The sequence below is a fragment of the Coenobita brevimanus genome, chromosome 110, assembly GCF_032717465.1.
Source record: "Coenobita brevimanus isolate Jiangsu-jjx chromosome 110, ASM3271746v2, whole genome shotgun sequence".
Classification (NCBI taxonomy): Eukaryota; Metazoa; Arthropoda; class Malacostraca; order Decapoda; family Coenobitidae; genus Coenobita; species Coenobita brevimanus.
This window is the reverse complement of record NC_137063.1, coordinates 25199233-25217956: the sequence shown is the minus strand read 5'-3', so window position 1 is coordinate 25217956 and position 18724 is coordinate 25199233. Positions and strand designations below refer to the sequence as shown.

General features: G+C 40.5%; 1 protein-coding gene across 1 annotated transcript in view; it reads right to left on the bottom strand.

The window, feature by feature from the left end:
• The window catches only part of FucT6 (alpha-(1,6)-fucosyltransferase 8), a 373788-nt gene that overhangs the window by 105069 nt on the left and 249995 nt on the right, over window positions 1-18724 (bottom strand). Inside the window, exon 6 of the mRNA XM_080286030.1 lies at window positions 5086-5323. Within this exon, the coding sequence (XP_080142156.1) occupies window positions 5086-5323 (238 nt within the window). The remainder of the gene's footprint in view (window positions 1-5085; window positions 5324-18724) is intronic.

The window sequence follows — 18724 nt, the reverse complement described above, 5'->3', positions numbered from 1 at the left end:
CCTAACGTTAACACTTTTCACCTTCTGCATCCAACTGTCATTCCCCATCCTCTCCACATACCCAAACCATCTCAATCTGCCTCTCATCACAACACCAATACACTCCAGTCCCATCCTACCTTTTAACTCATCCATCATAAACCTAGCCCCCCAGGCTTTGCTTTCAAGGATGCACTGTGCATTCACCTAATCAATGTCACTTCTGTATGTCTGAGCCTGTGAATATCCTCCTTGCAGGCTCAAATGTACAGAAATGAAAATAATTAGGTGGATGTGCAGTGTGTCTTGAACTGATCCGATAAAGCTAATAGTCTGTTATATCTGATGGCTCCAAAGGGGAACTACAAGGCTTGGTGAATGAGCCTGGGAGAGTGTGTAAGAAACAGAACTTAGGGAAGAGTAAAGTTATGGTCTTCAAGACAAGTCACTGAATGTACAGTAAGAATAGATGATGAGAAAATGGAAAATGTGAGTGCATTTAAGTACTTCGGTAGTGTGATGAGTATGGATGGAAGTTTGGAGGATGAAGTGCTCGAAAGGATACAACAGGGAAGAAAGGTTATTACTTCTTTGAAAGCAGTGATATGAAATGGGGAAGTGAGCATGGAAGTAAAAAAAGTTGCTGCATGATAGTACTAAGAAACTACTCCTAATTTATAGAAGTGACACTTGGACCTTCTTGGAAGGACACAAGTCAAGAGTGACAGCAGTGGAATTGACTTTTTTGAGAGCAGCTTGTGGAGTTACATGGAGAGACTGACCGAAAAATGAGGAAATGAAGGAGCATTGTGGTGTGGATGTGGATGTGATAGAAAGAGCTGTGGTTTGGTCATGTGGAGAGGAAAGAGAGTGAGAGACTAATGGAGAGAGTGTGAGTGAGGTGGAGGGTGGGAAGAGGGATGGGGAGGCTGAGGATGAGATGGAGGGATGGAGTAGAAAGGTATATGAGAGAGGGCTGTGTGGGATGGGTGGAGGGCATTGAAATGGTGGGGGACAGGGCAACATGGAGGTAATTTGTCTGTGGCCATCCCTTATGGGATTATCGCACCTGGCAATAGATCAATAGACAGAATTCTAGTACAGTACCCTCATGTCCAGTATGCATTTGTCCAGTGTTATTTCATCCAGTACTGTCAGCAAAAAAATATAATAATTTATTACTGTCGTACAGATTTGTTGGGCTAGTATGGATCGGCCGCGCAAAGTGGGCCAAATAGGAGGAGTTCTTCTCTAGTACTGACAAGTGCTCGTGGGCCCTTCAAGCCACTCACACTTGCTCCTGCGGAGGGCTCTCACACTGCTATAATATATTTTAGTAATAGCTGTGGGCAAAAAATTCTATGGAGATCCTATGCCGGGTGCTGGGAGCAACATTTTTTTGTCAAAATGGGATCGCTCATTAAATATAGTAAAAGTTTTTCAATCATGATAGGACCAAGTTTCTTCACATCAGCGAATTTTTTGCGATTTTTGTGCCAATTTTGGTGCGATTTGAATGTAGTTTCGGCTGTCCAAAATACACACACACACACGGCTAGTGCTACACTATATTAGATGTGCTGTGTCCAGTACTATTACCCACACGCGTGCGGGAAGATGGCCAATACCGAGAAATGTTTCCCTAGTACTGCTGCTCCAGTTCAGCATGCATTCCTCATGACTCATGACACGTTCCAGTCAAACTGCAGTATTGCACTTCCCCCTGATGACGAAGATGACAACGTGTCAGTGTGTGACTATGAGGGATTTATGAGGGAGGTTGAAGCAGAGAGGCCTTCTCAGGATCCTGAAGGCCCTCCTCCAGCAGGTCAATAGGACCTTCTACAGCCTCGGAAACCCCTCCCCCTCCCCCCCCCAGCCCATCACCACTCACCTTAAAGGTTGGTTAAATCTTAGTTGTGTTAAAATGCAATAAGTTGAATTTGGGGGGTACTTTTTCAAGGCTTGTCTAACAATATTTTTCCCATGTTGTTTGTCCAGTACGGATTTTGTCCAGTACAGTAGTACGGTCTGACAAAAATACCGTACTGGATGTGAGGGTACTGTACTAAAAATGAAAACTATACCTATTTTACACTAATTAGGCCAATAATTTCACCCTTTTGCTGCTTATTTCACATTCTTGTCACAGTACTTCATGACCAGTACAGTACAGTGATCCCTTGGTTACCATGCACTTGGTTATAGTAATTTTCAATATAACTGAAAAATAGAAATCTGCACTCCAGCTGTTATTACACATTTTTTTGCCATAAAAAACTGTTATAGAGCACCTGTGCTCTCTTCTACCAACAGTGGTGGAGCATTATCTGTGTTTTCTGATGGTTTTGAGGGATTCAAAGATGAGGCCCTACTTGATGAGTTTATCTCAGGTGGTGGAGACCACTAACTCTCCACCCTCTAGTCTCAAAACCTCTTACTTCAGGCACATCTCAGGTCTCTCTCTGATATGTGTTTCTTCTTTATTGTGCCCTTTTCATAATTTTCTATTAACCTAACCATACCTATGTATGTTTCTGATACTTACCAGAACAGTATACAGCATACGAGATGTTGCCTAGACCCAATCAATGTCAGATGTGTACCTCCTGGCCGTGTCGTTAACCATCTTGATTTCGGGCACAAAACCCATAACAAATGAAATCACTATGACTGATGCCTCTGATCATATCATCATCATCAACAGTAGCATTAGTCTTACCTATATTGACACAAGGTGGAAAGGTGGGAATATTCAAGTATGTACAGCAGGGATCCATTAGTTGAAATGTGGTCCCGCCATGTAATGATATAGTTCATCATTTTGTGGCATCTACGATTACAGTTTATTAGCAAGGCCCAGTTCGGTAATCAAATTCCAGTGGTACAGTATTGACTCTGGTAATCTGGTACAGTCCCAAGAATTAATTACAGGTAACTTGCATGGAACACGATCTCACGGAACGCGCTCGCAATTATACACGGTAAGGGCTGGGATACATATAAGACAACGTAAGATTAAAAAACCATTATGAAAACTACAAATTAACGCAGGAGAGGCCTTTGAAAGATCAAATCCTCGAATGTCACCGCAGCGCGCGGTTTGTTTTGATTACGTTACGATCTAGGCGGGAAATTATTCAGTGAGTGAGACATTCCCGAGTACAGTAGCACAGTATTTGTAAGTTAAATATTTACAGTACTGTACTGTTCTGGTAAGTTTATGTGCAACTTAAAGTACTATTAAATAACGTTAAAGCAAGAAATAAAGTCTTATAACCAGTTTACCTGATAGGCGTCAAAATATTGCCTTTTTTATTTGTTTGTTTTTTCCACAGTACTGTACAGTATTTGTAAGTTAAATATTTACTGTTCTCGTATGTACTGTACTTGTAAGCACTTAAATAAAGTTAAATCATTAAATAAAGCATTGTAACCAGTTAACCCGAATTATATGATTACCCATGATCAGCGTTGGAATATTGCCTTTTTTGTTTGTTCGTTAAACTCTTACTGTACTGCTTTTCTACAGTACTGTATTTGTAAGTTAAATATTTACTGTTCTGGTATGTACTTGTAAGTAATTAAAGCATTAAATAAAGCCTTGTAACCAGTTAACCTGATTTATATGATTACCCATGATCGGCGTCGGAATATTGCCTTTTTTGTTTGTTCGTTAAAGACTTATAATAAGAGAAAAATACATTTTTGTCTTGGTATCTTTACCTATTTGCTCAGGTTTGCTGTAATGGTTTGGATCATTTGATGCAGTGCAACTTGTAGAAAACTGTGAAAACTTTCGGGAAGTGAACGAAAATCTGGGACATGAGACTGACCTTGACTTCACCCTCTCATGTATCATCTGTCAGTTCACCACCTGCTATCGTGATGAGTGGATGTACGATTTTTTCGCTCGTGGCCATGCCTACCCACACATAGTTACACCCATTATCTCGACCCAGACAAAAAATACAATCTTTTTCCTCCCTTGCAAAACACAAACAACCACCTTGTTTACGAGACAGCAATATATATCGCGAAAATAACAAGGTAAAATGATAAAGATGAACGTAAAATGACAGAGAAAGATGAACGTGTTATGACGGAAGAAGTACGTTTTCCCCGTCTGTAAACGTATTTATTTCTGCTTTGTATCTGTATTCGTAATAATTAGACTTATTGTTAGTTCTGAAACTGCATTACGATTCTATTTTTAGCCATTCTCGTGGTGTGGGAGCTGGAAGTTGACACAACTTCCTTATTGCTAATCGGACTGACCCTCCACTTTATTCTTCCGTGGCAGAGTCTAGCCTTGGAGGACGTGCAGTTTTCTCATTTAAGACTGAAAATTCAACTCTTTTGCTCCCTTTTCCAAGCATGGGCACAACGATAACGTAAAAAATAACTCGAAACTACCATAAACATATATCAAAAAGGTGAAAATATATTCATAACATTTTTTTTTTCCCAGCCATTCCTAACAGATTATGCACTGAAATCATTCGATATCACAGTACTGCATTTCTAAGTTAAATCTGTACTGTTCTGGTATGTACTTGTAAGTTAAAGCACTGGTACCAGTTAACCTGATTTATATGATTACCAATGATCGGCGTCAGAATGTTTCCTTGTGTTTACGTACAGTATTTGTGTGTTGAAGTTTTGCTCTGGAGTACTGTATTTGTGAGTTATAACATTAAATAAACCTTCTAACCACTTAAAGTGCTTTCTAGTGATTACCAGTGACAGATAACAGCAAAACAACACATTTGAGGGGTCTAGGGAGCAAAATACGGAGTAGTTTAAATATACGCGATTTCGCACCTAACACGGCACGGTAGGAACGAAACCCACGTGTTCCGTGCGAGTTACCTGTATAGGAGATCACACACTGAATCTTACTAGACTATTTAGGAAGTATCCTTCTAGTCTAGTTCCAGTCTGGTTGGCTAATTCCAAGAGATTTTGCTTCACCAGTCTGGTCCAGTCACAGCTCTAACTGTACTGCTTTCTGAGCTCACTGGGGATATGAATTAGTGATGAAAGGATGCTTCAAGTACAAATTTTCCTCTTCTCCCCAAATCAGCTAACAAACCTGTAACATACCCAACAATTGGTCTCTGGAAGCCAAGACTCTCAGCCATGCTGTCCAGCATCTGTTGTGTGTGTGGCTGGGGCTTGAGCATGTACTTTAGGAACTGCCCCACCCACCATGCAGCTGGGTCGCCATGCAGGCGGGACAGCCGCTCAGAGATGTCACGTGGGATGGCCAGTGGGAGGTAAGGTGGCCGCTGAGAGAGTGTGTCTATGATTGGCAAGTCCACTACTTGTGTGTCATTGGTACCTGTGAGGAGGGAGTAACATATACTGTTAGTTCTCATACAAAGTTATTTCACTATCAAGCTGTAACCTGAATGGAGAAAGACCGTGATGCCGAAGTCATGTTAATGTGTACCAAAAGTGCATGATTTGAGCCACAGAATCACAGTGAGAAGTGAAGAGTTGGATGAGATAAGACTTTCAAATACAGTACTGCACTGTGTCTTTGCTATATATGAAGGATATATTTCAAAGTATCACAAAGTTTTTAATACAGCCAATACTATAAACTGAGAAAAACTGGTATTTCAGTTTTATTATTAGCAATGGGACACAACTAGGCAATGTCTGTAATTTAATGAGGATTAATCTGTGATGTACAACTTACCCTATATAAGTCAGTTCCAGGGGTACATAGCCTATCTCATATAAGCAGGATCTTTCACAACACACCACAGTTTCTCACAGATGCTTCATCACACAGGTTTTACTGTGCCTTTTATAATCTCTTATCCCCATCCCTTAAGCTGAATCCAGAAAAAGAGGATGAGTGGTGACCATGAATGAAATTTATGCACTTCTAGATCTATTTACCATGATGTTAGCACCTGAGGAAGGCTCAAATCTGTCTAGAAAAGCAAGGCCAACAGTGGACAAGGGAAGAGAAGGGAAGACGAAATACATTACTGCAGTAATACCTCAATATATGATACCCCTAGATGCGATACCCTGGCTTAACAATGGGGGTAGAAAATGTACCATATCCCTCCTAACGATGGCCAAACCCCAGTTTAATGATGGGTTTTTATTTTTCTTATCGATTTTGATGATATTTTGACTAAAATTGTGTTTAAGTTGATTTATAAGCTGCTTTTATCCTTCAATTAATGTGTTTTAGCCATAGGTGGGGTGAACACTGTCATTTTGGGGTACAGTTTACTAAGCTTGATTTTTTCAGACTTAACTTTGATAATATTCAGATTACACATGTTGGTTTAGGTGAGTTATTTACAGGTGTTAGGCTCAGGTTAGCTTCCTTGACAGCTGTTAGGCAATTTTGATTGCCTTTAAATCTGTGTTTGGGCTCATCTGGGTGGGTTTTGGACTTAGTTTGGGGGGAAACCCAAGGCTAGTAAATGGTCCACATTGAAATGCATGTTAAAAGTACCCCAATATACGATACCCCGCCTAACGATGGGGTTTTACCTAACCAATCAGATCGTTAAACTGGGGTATGTCTGTATAAGTACTGCACCATGCTTAAGTTATGGATTATTGGACTAACTAGCTACTCATTAAGGCTTTGACAGGAGAAGATCCTACTCATATAGTTGGCAGTTTCCTGCCAACTGGGAAATTTCCAACCATAACACTCCGAAACTACGGGGAGTAGAGGTCTGGAACTAAGATGAATAGAGCAAAAAGACTACAGAAGTGCATGACTAATATAATTTCCTAGACAATGATGTACATTTTAAGTCATTTTGCAAGTTGCTAAGTTGGTTCTACCATACAGCAACACCACAGAGCCTGCTTCGCAACCCCTCTGCCACAATCTACATGTAAAATTGCAAAAGTCATAAAAAAGGGTGATATAAATTGAGTTGTTGTACCTGGCAGCAGTAATGTTCTAGTATGAAAACATGCAAAGTGAAACAAGAGAAACAGTAAGAAACAATGGGAAGAATGTACTTGAAGAACTGAACGGTGTTTTGGAAGACCGGCTGGTTGGTTTGGACATAAAAAAGTCACGGAAGGACAGTACATTTTTATGAACTCTAACAGTTTGGTATGAAATGTGAACAAGAAATGTGGAAAATGTCAAAGATCTGAGCTGCAGGTACATCAGATTTAGGGTAGGCATATGGTTAAAATTAGCAACAAAAAAATAAATAAAATGTTTAGTATGAAAGTGAGAGCAGGTCAAGTCCCCTACCCTTGAGGTTCTTTCTCAGGACTTCATCCTATCTTTCCCCTAGTCTGTCTTCTATGTTCATTTCTGTACACTGCATTATATCATACAGCCAGTGACCCAGCCACTTCTGCCTACCTGTGGATATTATGTCACTAACACTCTCAGTGCATAAGTGTCCTCATATATAAGCATGCACAGATTATTCTGTTTCTTATTATAGTATGGGCATTGCATTACACATTCGTCTCATCATTCTCATTTCTCTGTACTCAATTCTGTAAACATCTCCCTTTTTGACTGCCCATGTTTTACTGCCATATAACATCACACTATGCTGTGCACAAAGTGTCATTTCATTTATAATGACTCCTACATGTCAGCCGGTGTAGTCTTGGTCACATAATGGTGGCTCTCCACATTGTTTAATCTTTAGCAGCCTCTCTATTCATTCTATATCCCTGAGGTTACATTCCTCTATGACCTTGTCTCATATATATTTCGGTCTGTTTCTCAGAGCTCTACCCTCAACAATCAAACCTCTCACCCTCTGAACCCAACTGGCATCCTCCATCCTCTCATAAACAAACCAAGTCAATCTACATCATCCTATCACAACACTAATACATTCAAGTCCCATCCATCCTTTCAACTCTTCAATCGCAATTCTAACTCCAAGAGGCCTGTAATTCAAGGAGGCACTGGATATCAACCTAATCATTCTCATTTTTGTATGTTTGAACCTATAAATATCCTCCTCCTTACTGACCAAATCTCACTATGGTACAGCATTACACTCTTAACACATGCTGCATTCAAGGACCCCTTGACAAGGAAGGAGAGCCCTCTCAAAGTCATGACGGGCAACAACTCCCTAAATTTCTTCCAACCACTTCTTACCCTTGCTACTGAGCTAGTTCCAGTCCCACCTCCCCTCCAGCACATATGATGTCTCAAAACAACAAAACTCATTCACACACTCAAGGGACTCTCCAGCAAAATTACTCCTTTCCCATTTATCTAGTTTTGCATGCTCTCCTGTACATACCATACCATTCATCCACCATCCAATCCTATGTCACCCCATGAGGAGTGTAGGAACCCTGGGCTAGGGAAGTTGGTCCTGACACTTAATATGAGAGTGACCAGCCTCAATCATCCCTGGGTGGCATTATATGGGCAATAAACCCCAATCACCCCTTAGACATAAACCTGCACAGGCTCAATCCCATTAGAGCACCTTAATTACCCATGAAACCACCAGATGCCATACTTTGGTCATATGGTTACCACCCAGCATAGTACATGGTTTCCTGGTATACAGGAAACCATTTGGCTTGTCTCAGTGTAGAGTCACCTATAGGCAAAAGGATGAGGAAAGAATGAAGGAAACAAACACAGAAGAGGGAATGTAACGTCATTCGGAGGCAGAAGAAAGAGGAAAGAATGAAGGAAAGAAACAGAGGAGGAAGGATGGAAGGGAGGAAAGGGCAAACACCCAACACTGCACTACACTGAGTGAGTGGACGGTGAGTGCCCCCAACTACCACTAACTAAAAATAAACATTATTTTACAGCTTACCTTTTATACCATTACACCTCTTATGCATCCACTTATCACAAACATTGCACAATATGAAGTTACTTCCCACATCCTTACGGCATTATGTGCATGGCCACACTCCTCTTTTGATTATGCCATCACCTATCCTAAGATCATCACTTTTGTTTTATCTGCGTCTACTCTCAAAAACTCTTACAACTGCTCCATTCCATCTCTCCACTTCCTAAATCTTACTCTGCTACCCTCTCATGGCACAGTTCCCTTTTACATTAGGAAAGAGTTCTTTCACTGTCAGCAGGGGTAAAAACAGCTTTCAAAATTTCTTCCAACCACATCTAAATCTTGCAACTATACTCATTTCTGCACCATCCCTAATACTATCGTAATCGTATCCCCAAGTAGCAAAATTCACCATCACACCCAGGAGTAACATCTACACTCATCTCTTCCAGCTTGTGTTAAACCATACAATTATCCTTGTATATGGCACACTCATACAGTAAACTCTCAATTACCCACTGTAATTCTGCCAAGCATACGCTAAATAAAGTGAAATGTTGGATACTGCATAGTACAGTACCCTCACATAGGCTCAACACTCGGCGTCAAACATGATATTGTTACTATCTGTCTTGACTCTCTATCCTAAAAAGTTTCCCAAGAGTAAATGGTAAAAGCTAAGCTTATAATATAATACAGTATTGATACAGTACAGTACAGTAATACAGTACAGTACAATCCCAGTTAACTGGGAAGCTTGGAGAGTTTACTTTCCCAGTGAATATTTTTCCCAGACATCTGATATATGCAGTACTGCAATCTCATACACAGGCTATGTCACTGTGGTTTATACAATACCACTCATATCCAGGGCCACACAAACAATTCCATTTGTAACATAACTTCTTCTTAAACATATAGACATAATGCACATTATTTGTTATTTTATTCATAAAACATGGAAAAATAAACTAAAGAAATGAATCTTGAGCATTTATTGGTGAACTGATGATTGGAAAGAAGTGTTGTACAGTTGAATTATCACGATTCCCTTGCTCACAGTTGTGTAGACAGCAGCGGCTTGCCAATTTATTCCTCACCTGACTGCCATCACTAGCCACTCAGTTGTTTTGCAGATAGTACAGTAAATATGTATGAACTGCATGGAAACATAACCTAAAAAAATAAATCTTGAGCACTAATTGGTGAACTGATAATTAGGAAAAAAGTGTTGTACAATAGAATAATCATGATTCCCTTGCTCAGTGTTGCGTATATGGCCACAGCCCACCAATTTGTTCCTCAAATGTTCTAAGGTGACTTTATACATCATCTTAGAATGCATTAGCACTGGTAGAGAAGATAAAATCTAGCTGATGGAAATGAAGGATTGTTTTGCTGGATAAAACTACTGCCACCGCAATTGGTACATACTTAACCCTTAGCGTGAACGCCACAGCTCAGACTGCATAGCGTCGCATTGCAAGCCACAGCTCAGACTGTGCTAGCCATGCATCACTGTAACCAATTCGACCCCTATGCAAACTTACGCATGGCGCTATGCAAAGACGGAGAGAGAGATTTTTTGTCTTTTTACCAGATGATGCCCTGGATATTTATCTTCAAGTTTATAATAAACAAAAACAATTTTTTAAAATTTCATTTTCATTTTTTCACCACTCCCATACATAAACTTATGCATGGCTCTATGCAAAGATGGAGAGAGTGGTTTTTTCTTTTCACCAGATGTTACTCTGGATGTTTATCTTCAAGGTTATAATAAACAAAAACTAAAAAAAACTAAAAAAAAGGTAATTGTGCAACCCACGGGTTAATGTATTATCTGCAAAGCAGCTAAGCAGCAACTCCTGTCAGTGCGGGGTGATGCACAGCAATCAGGTAATGAATAAATTGGCAGGCTGTGGCCATACAGTATACATAACTGTGAACAATTGTGATAATTCTACTGTACAACACTTCTTTCCTAATCATCCGTTCACCAACAAATACTCAAGGTTTATTTCATTTGTTTACTTTTCCATGCAACTGGTAAATATTTACGGTGCGAGTGGATGGTGAGCTGAGTGAGTTCTCTGATCTCAATGTGGGACTGAAACAGGGGTGTGTGATGTCTCCATGGCTGTTTAATATATATATGGATGGGGTTGTAAAGGAGGTGCAAGGTAGGGCAGTGGATGTGGGGCTGGCCCTAATGAATGAGGGTGAGATTTGGAAGCTTCCTGTGTTGCTGTTTGCTGATGATACAGTATTGTTGAGTGAAGATGAATGGGAGTTGCAAGGTTTGGTGAATGAATTTGGGACAGTGTGTAGGAGGAGGAAGCTGAAAGTTAATGTAAACAAAAGTAAAGTTATGGTGTTTGAGAGGAATGAAGTCACAGAGTGTGCAGTGAGGTTGGATGGTGAGGATATGGAGAATGTGAGTGCATTCAAGTACTTGGGTAGTGTGATGAGTAAGGATGGAACTTTGGGGGATGAAGTACGTGAAAGGGTACAGCAGGGAAGGAAGGTTGTTGGTACACTGAAAGCAGTGATGAGAAATAGGGAGGTGAGTATGGAAGTTAAGAAGTCACTGCATGATGGTATTGTGATCCCTACCCTGACGTATGGGAGCGAGGCATGGACCTTGCAAGAGGGGAACAAGTCAAGAGTGAGAGCAGTGGAAATGAGTTACTTGAGAGGAGCATGTGGAGTGACGTGGAGGGACAGGTTGACGAATGATGAAGTGAAGGAACGTTGTGGGGTAGATGTGGATGTGGTTGAGAAGATAAGGAGAAATACACTGAGGTGGTTTGGACATGTGGAGAGAATGGAGAATGAAAGACTGACTAAGAGGGTGTATGTAGGTGAGGTGGAGGGAGGGAGAGGGAGGGGTAGACTGAGGATGAGGTGGAGGGATGGAGCTGAGAGGTATATGAGGGAGGGGGGGGTGAGTAGTCAAATGGTGGGTGACAGAGTGACTTGGAGGCGTTTTGTCTGTGGCCACCCTTTGCGGGATTAGGGCGTCGGGCTATAGATAGATAGATAGATCTACAAAACAGCTGACTGGTGTGTGAGGGGTGGAGTGACAGTAGTCAGGTGAGGAATAAATTGGCAGACTGTGGCCATATACACAACTGTGGGCAAGGGAGTCATAATAATTCTACTGTACTGTACAACACTTCTTTCCAAATCATCATATCACCAATAAATGCTCAAGATTTATTTCTTTACTTTATTTTTCCATGTTTTTATGAATAATATTTTAACATAATGGACTGGCCAAGAAACTGTAAGATACTGGAAATTTGTCGGTGGTTTGAGTTGGTTTATTAGGTAGAAAATCAGTTGGGTACCACACATTTCTTGCAGATGAAGAGCATGCTTTTTTCCAATGGATTTATTCATCTTGCTTTTCTCGACCCTCTATCCTAAAAACTTTCCCATAGGTAAAAGCTGAAAATTAAACATAAAATACAATCCAGTAAAGTACAGGCTGTCCTCGTTATAACAACAGGATGCGTTTGGGAAAACCCATCGATGAGCCTGGGTGTCATTAATCGGGGATGTTATACAAAGTACAGTATGTATAGGGATGCACTGGAAAGCCTTGGGATTCTCCCCAACCAAGTCCAAAACCCACCCAAATGAGTCCAAAAACAAGTTTCTAGTTCACCTAAACCCTCAAATATCTTTAAAACAAGCTAAACTACGCCTAAAAGAAGTGTATAACTCACCTAAACCCAAAAATAATATCTGAAAATCATCAAAAATAAGTCTGGAAAAAAAAAAAATTGAACTTAGCAAACTGTACCCAAAAATGACAGTGTTTGCCCCACCTATGATAAAAACACATTAATATAAGTCTAAAAACAGTTTATAAATCAACCTAAACACAAAATTTAAGTCTAAAATATAATCAAAATTGGTGAAAAAAGAAACCATTAAAACAAAAAAAAATAAGATAACTGGGGACTGGCTATCGATAGGCAGAGAAGGATGTTAATTTTTTTTGCATCACTATGGCAGGGTATCATACAGTGGCTGATCATACAGTGGGGCATGCCTGTATTGATACAGTATAGTAATACAGTACTGTACAAAGCATACTAGGTACTCACCTAGTGCTGGCATCAATAGAGGGTAGAGTTGTACACCATGCAGCATAGTATAGAGCACATAATTCTGTGTGGTCTACTGGCAGTAATTACATGTACAGTAACCATCTCAGTATCGCAATTTGGCAAGCAGTAGGCAGCACCGCCCAGGGAAGTACTCCCGCCAAGGTAACAGCAGACTCAAGGAATAGCCTGGATTCCATTTTCCCTACTAGGCCTTGGTAGCTGGATACACATCTTTCTGCCTCAAACACCGGAGGGAATCAGGCTGCCCTCTTTACACAACACACACATCCACATTATATTACATTACCTTAAACCAGCTATCCTCTCTCCAAAAAACACCGATCTTGTCATTACACATTATACACATTCCACAACACATCCCTGCTCTCCCCCACATAAAAGAACCATGGCGGCCGCTATACTGGGAATCAGTGCGGTGGTTTCTCGGGTGATCACCACCGGATGGGCTGGGTCGTCTGCACAGGGCCCTCCTGGACGTCATCAAGCGACTGTGCCACCTCCAGTGTTGCGGCGCCCTAAATCTGCTCGTCACTGCAGTAAAATTTTCTTTGGCAATATTAGGGGACTTCACACCAACATCATTTCTCTTCAAAATTTCCTCCAGTTTGAATCCCCTGATTTGCTATTTTTGACAGAGACACGAGTAAGCTCCACCACTGATTTAGATAGATTTAATTTTCCTGGTTACATCTTGATTCAAAATTTCAGACCCAAAGGAGGCGTATGTTGCCTTGCTACATCAAAATTGCCCTGAAGGAGATTACTAAACTTAATTGTCCTTATTTCGACTATTCCATATACAAATTAAATTCTGTTGGTAAAATTAAGTATTTCTGTTGTGTTTATCATTCCCCTAATGCCCCTCCAGGGCTGAGTTTATTTGACTCTCTGTCTTCACAACTAAGTGCCCTCAACATTAATACTGCATCAGAAATTACTATTCTGGGCGATTTTAATGTCCATAATGTCGAGTGGCTCACTTATTCAACCAGAACTGATGTCTCTGGTCTTGAATGTGAGGTATTTGCAGACTCATTTAATCTCACCCAGTTAGTCAGTCAACCCACCCGTGTACCAGACAACCCTGACCAAAATCCCCACCTATTGGACTTGTTTCTAACAACCAATTCAGATTATTATAATGTCGAAGTGAAGTCCCCCCTCGGATCCTCAGATCATTGATTCAAGCCACCAGTTTAACACCTACGACACCCTCCTGCTCTGAACAAGTTGTGGTGACTAAATGGCACTATGACAGGGCAGACTGGGCGGGACTTCAAAATTTTTTCATGGATGTTCCTTGGACCTCCTTTATCTCCCAAGATGCAAATTCCTCACTGGGCCACATACAGGATTTCATTGAAGTCAGCATGGAAACATTCATTCCCCATCATACTTACACAAAAAGATGCAGTTCTAAATGGTTTGACCACAATTGTACCAGAGTAACAGAACATAAAACGATAGCCTATAACACTTATACAAGGACCAAGACCAAAGAAGCCTTTAATTATTATAAAAATATCAGAAACCATGCTAAAACTATTATCAATCTTTCTGAATCAAACTTTCTACATAGACAAGCTAACAAACTACTAAACAATCCAAATAATAACAAAATATTCTGGTCAACCCTTAATTAATTCAAAACTAACTTCACTACCACCTCTTCCATTCCACCGTTACAGTCCCCGAATGGAAATCTAGTAAGTGATCCATGTGGAAAAGCCAACCTTCTTGTTGAGATTTTTTCAACAAACTCAACCCTAAATACAGAAAATCACAATATTCCTGTACTTGATTTTGATTCCCTTCAAATACCTCCTTTCATGATTCACACCAGATACGTACAAGCTGTATTAAGGAATCTCTCAGGAGACAAAGCCACTGGTCCAGATGAAATTCCTTCAATAGTACTGTACTTAAAAATTGCTCCTCAGTGTTGGCTCCTGTATTAGCAAAAATTTTTCCACTTATGCATCCGTACCTCAATTTTTCAAGCCTCTTGGAAAGAAGCAAATATCCACCCTGTTCCTAAAAAGGAAGCAACTTCTGATCCATCAAACTATAGACCAATTGTAATAACTTCCGTTCTTGGTAAAGTTTTGAGACACTAATCAAGAAACACATAGTCAAGCATCTAGAAATCAATAAATTAATCAATGATTGGCAGTATGGATTTAGACAAGAAAGTTCAACTGTAGATATTCTTTGCCTTCTTACCAATCAGCTTAACAAAACAATAGACCAACATGGTGAAACACACACAGTAGCACTTGATATTTCAAAAGTATTTGACAGAGTATGGCACCAGGCCTCATTGTCTAAGATGTCACACTATGGCCTTGCATCACTGGTTTCTCTAATTTCTTCTTACCTTCATAACAGAAAAATATGGGTCATGGTAGATGGAATATTCTGTTTCATTTCATAAATGCTGGCATACCTCAGGGATCAGTTTTGGCGCCAACCCTCTTTCTCATTCATATTAATGACCTCCTATCTGTCACGCACAACCCAATACATTCTTATGCTGATAACTTGACCCTTCATAGTTCTTTCACATTTAGTACCTCCTTTACACAATTTGATATTATAAATTCCCAAATAAACACAGCAATTTCTCTGAACCAGGACCTTCCTAAAGTTAATCAATGGGGACAAAAAAATCTGGTCTCATTTAATGCTCAGAAAACTAAATACATTAATTTCTCCAACAGAAAGAATCCCTCAGACTCTCACATAATTTTAAATGATGTCAATACTCCCATATCCACAACAATTGATATCCTAGGTGATACTCTAAACCTCAACCTAAGCTGGACAGCTTATGTTAAACCCCTTGCTAAAAATGCTTCTAAAAAACTGGGACTTATGTACAGAGTTCGTGAGTTCTTCACTGATGAGCAAATGGCAACAATAAACAAAAGTCATGTGCGTTCTCAGATCGAATGCTGGTCACCACTGTGGAGTGGATGTGGAGCAGTTGCATTGAGGCCGCTGGACGGAATTCAAAATAGAGCCATTAGATTAATCAATACTCCTGCCATAATGCAGGACCTTCCTCCATTATCAGTACGTAGAGATGTTGCTTCTTTAGCATTATTTTATTGATATTTTTACAGTAGGTGCTCTGACGAACTGGCTTCAATTGTGCCTCCCCTTCATATTTTCTCCCGAAACACAAGGGCAGCAGGGAGTGCCCATGAACTCACACTCTCTCCCCCACAATGCAGAACCTCTGCTTATCAAAATTCATAACTACTACTCTCTGGAATTCACTTCCTGGGAGTTGCTTGCCACATACATTTAATCCTCTCGAATTTAAATCCAACTGTTATGAGTATTTTATGAATCGGGGATGCCTTTAGGAACATGGACTTATTATTTTTTCCTTTGTTTTTCCTTCCTCCATTTATTATTAAAAAAAAAAAAAAAAAAAGACAAATGATTTACTGTAAACCAGGAAATCATTAGATATGCTGGGTGGTAACCTTATAACCAACCAACGCATGTTCCCTACATGTCAACGAGTGAGTTAGCAGAGGGTTAGTGCCTCTCCCCAGAAAACAACTAACTAAAAACACAAACAAGAAGCCTCAGACCAGGACAGACAAACAAGTGATGACTAAGGACTGTACAAAAGACATGGTTCAGACTGAGGCATGGAATGTAAGGGGTGTGAATGATGAACAGAGAGAGAGAGAGAGAGAGAGAGAGAGAGACAGAGAGACAGACAGACAGACAGACGGACAGAAAGACAGACACACACACAAAAAGACAGACAGAGATTGTCCAGATGTTTGCGAGTGCAAAAGTGGATATATATAAGGATTAACGGAGACTAAATGAAGAGGAAAGGGTGTGACACAATGGGAGAATGGATGGGATATGTGCATGAGAGTAGGTGAGAATGAGATTGCAAAAGAGGGTGTATGTATTGTTAAGTGCAAGAGATGGAAGGAGAATATAAGGGAGTATGGATCAGTTGGTTCAAGGATTGCATGGGTAGGACTGTAGGTAGGATTACAAATGTGGGCAATTGTGTGTGTATATGCGCCAACCCTAAATCATACCAGCAGAGTGAAAGAAGAGTTCTGGGTAAATGTGGAAACATGCATGGAAAAGTGTGAGAGAACTGAGAGAGTGTTTTGATTGGAGATATGAATGGAAAAGTAGAGAATGTGAAGGTAGATGGAGTAGTTGGTGAGTGGGGTGTGCCTGCAGAAGTGGATGTGAATGGCAATGCTCTAGTGGACATTTTGTGCAGAGAGGGGGTTGGTGATATTCAATACCTTCCTTGGACACAAAATGGTCCACAGGTATACATGGTGAGCGATGAGAAGGGTTGGTGGTGAACTGAATGAACAGAAGGCAATGACTGATTATGTGTGTATGGATGAGGGTATGTAATGGATGCAAGAGCATACATGTTAGGGGTTTGGAATTTCGGACCACCACTTGGCGGTAGTGAAATTCAAAGTTCAAATGCGATGGAGGAATAGAAGGAGGGAATGGCAGAAGGAAGAAGTCCATACAATGAAGGTAGAATGGTTACAGAAGAAAAAAAAGAAAAAAAAAAAGCAGAATATGAGAGAAGTGAAGTGATTGGGTAAATATGATTTGGAGCAGATGAGGGATGTGGAGGGTGTGTGCAAGATTTTCACAGAAGAAATCTGTGCAGCATGTATGGTGATGTGTGAGGTGAAGAGAAGATGTAAGGGAGTGCAAGGAACAGCATGGTGAAATGAAGAGGTGTGACATGCTGTGGTGCAAATGAAGAAAGCATATGGTGAGTGGGTGGAAAGCAGAGGTATGGAGGAAATTGAGAGACAGAAGAGAGAGTTATATGTAGAAAGAAAGACAGAAGTGAAAAGCTTAGTATGAAAGAGTAAGAAGAGAGTGGATGAGGAACTTATATGGAATCTGAGCATAAAGAATATGTTCTGGAAGGTAGTAAAGAAAGTTAGACGGGGTGATGGAGAAGTCAGCAGGGGTGCGTAAGATAAAAATGGCAGAGTGATAGTGGAGAAGGGAGAAAAAGTGAGCAGATGGGGACAACACTTTCAAGAACTGTTAAACATAGAGAATGATAGTAATGTGAGTATAAGTGCTGGGGAATGGCTGGGAGAAGGAGGGAGGTGAGAAAGGAAGGAGAGATCAGTAGGACGGAAGTAGTGGAAGCAATGAAGTAAGTCAAAAATGAGGAAAGCCCCTGGAATTGATGGAGTGTGTGGCAAAATGCTGAAGCAAGGGGGAGAGACAGTAGTAGAGGGGATATGGAATATGTGCAGATTGGCCTGGGAGGAAAGTACAGTCCTGGAGGATTGGAAGTCAGGTATAATTATTCCCCTGTACAAATGAAAAGGGGAAAAAGAGTGTGTGGTACTCACAAAGGCATCTGTCTTCTTAATGTAACAGGAAAGTATATGGCAGGATACTTACTGACAGAGTTAGGGAAATAACAGAGGCATAAGTTGGAGAAGAACAGGGAGGTTTTAGGAAGCGAAGAGGGTGTGTAGATGAGATATTCATCCTTTGGTCATTAGTGGGAAAGTTTCTAGAGAAGGGAAAGATGTTGTATGAAGCCTTCATGGATTTGGAGAAAGCATATGAGAGAGTGGACAGACAAGGAATGTGGAAAATATTAAGAGTATATGGAGTATACGGGAAGTTGCTTAATGCCGTAAAGAGTATGTATGAGTGTGCTAAGGCTGCAGTGCTTGTGGATAGTGAACTGAGAGAATTTTTCTATCTGAATGCTGGATTGAAACAGGGATGTGTCAAGACTCCGTGGCTATTCAATCT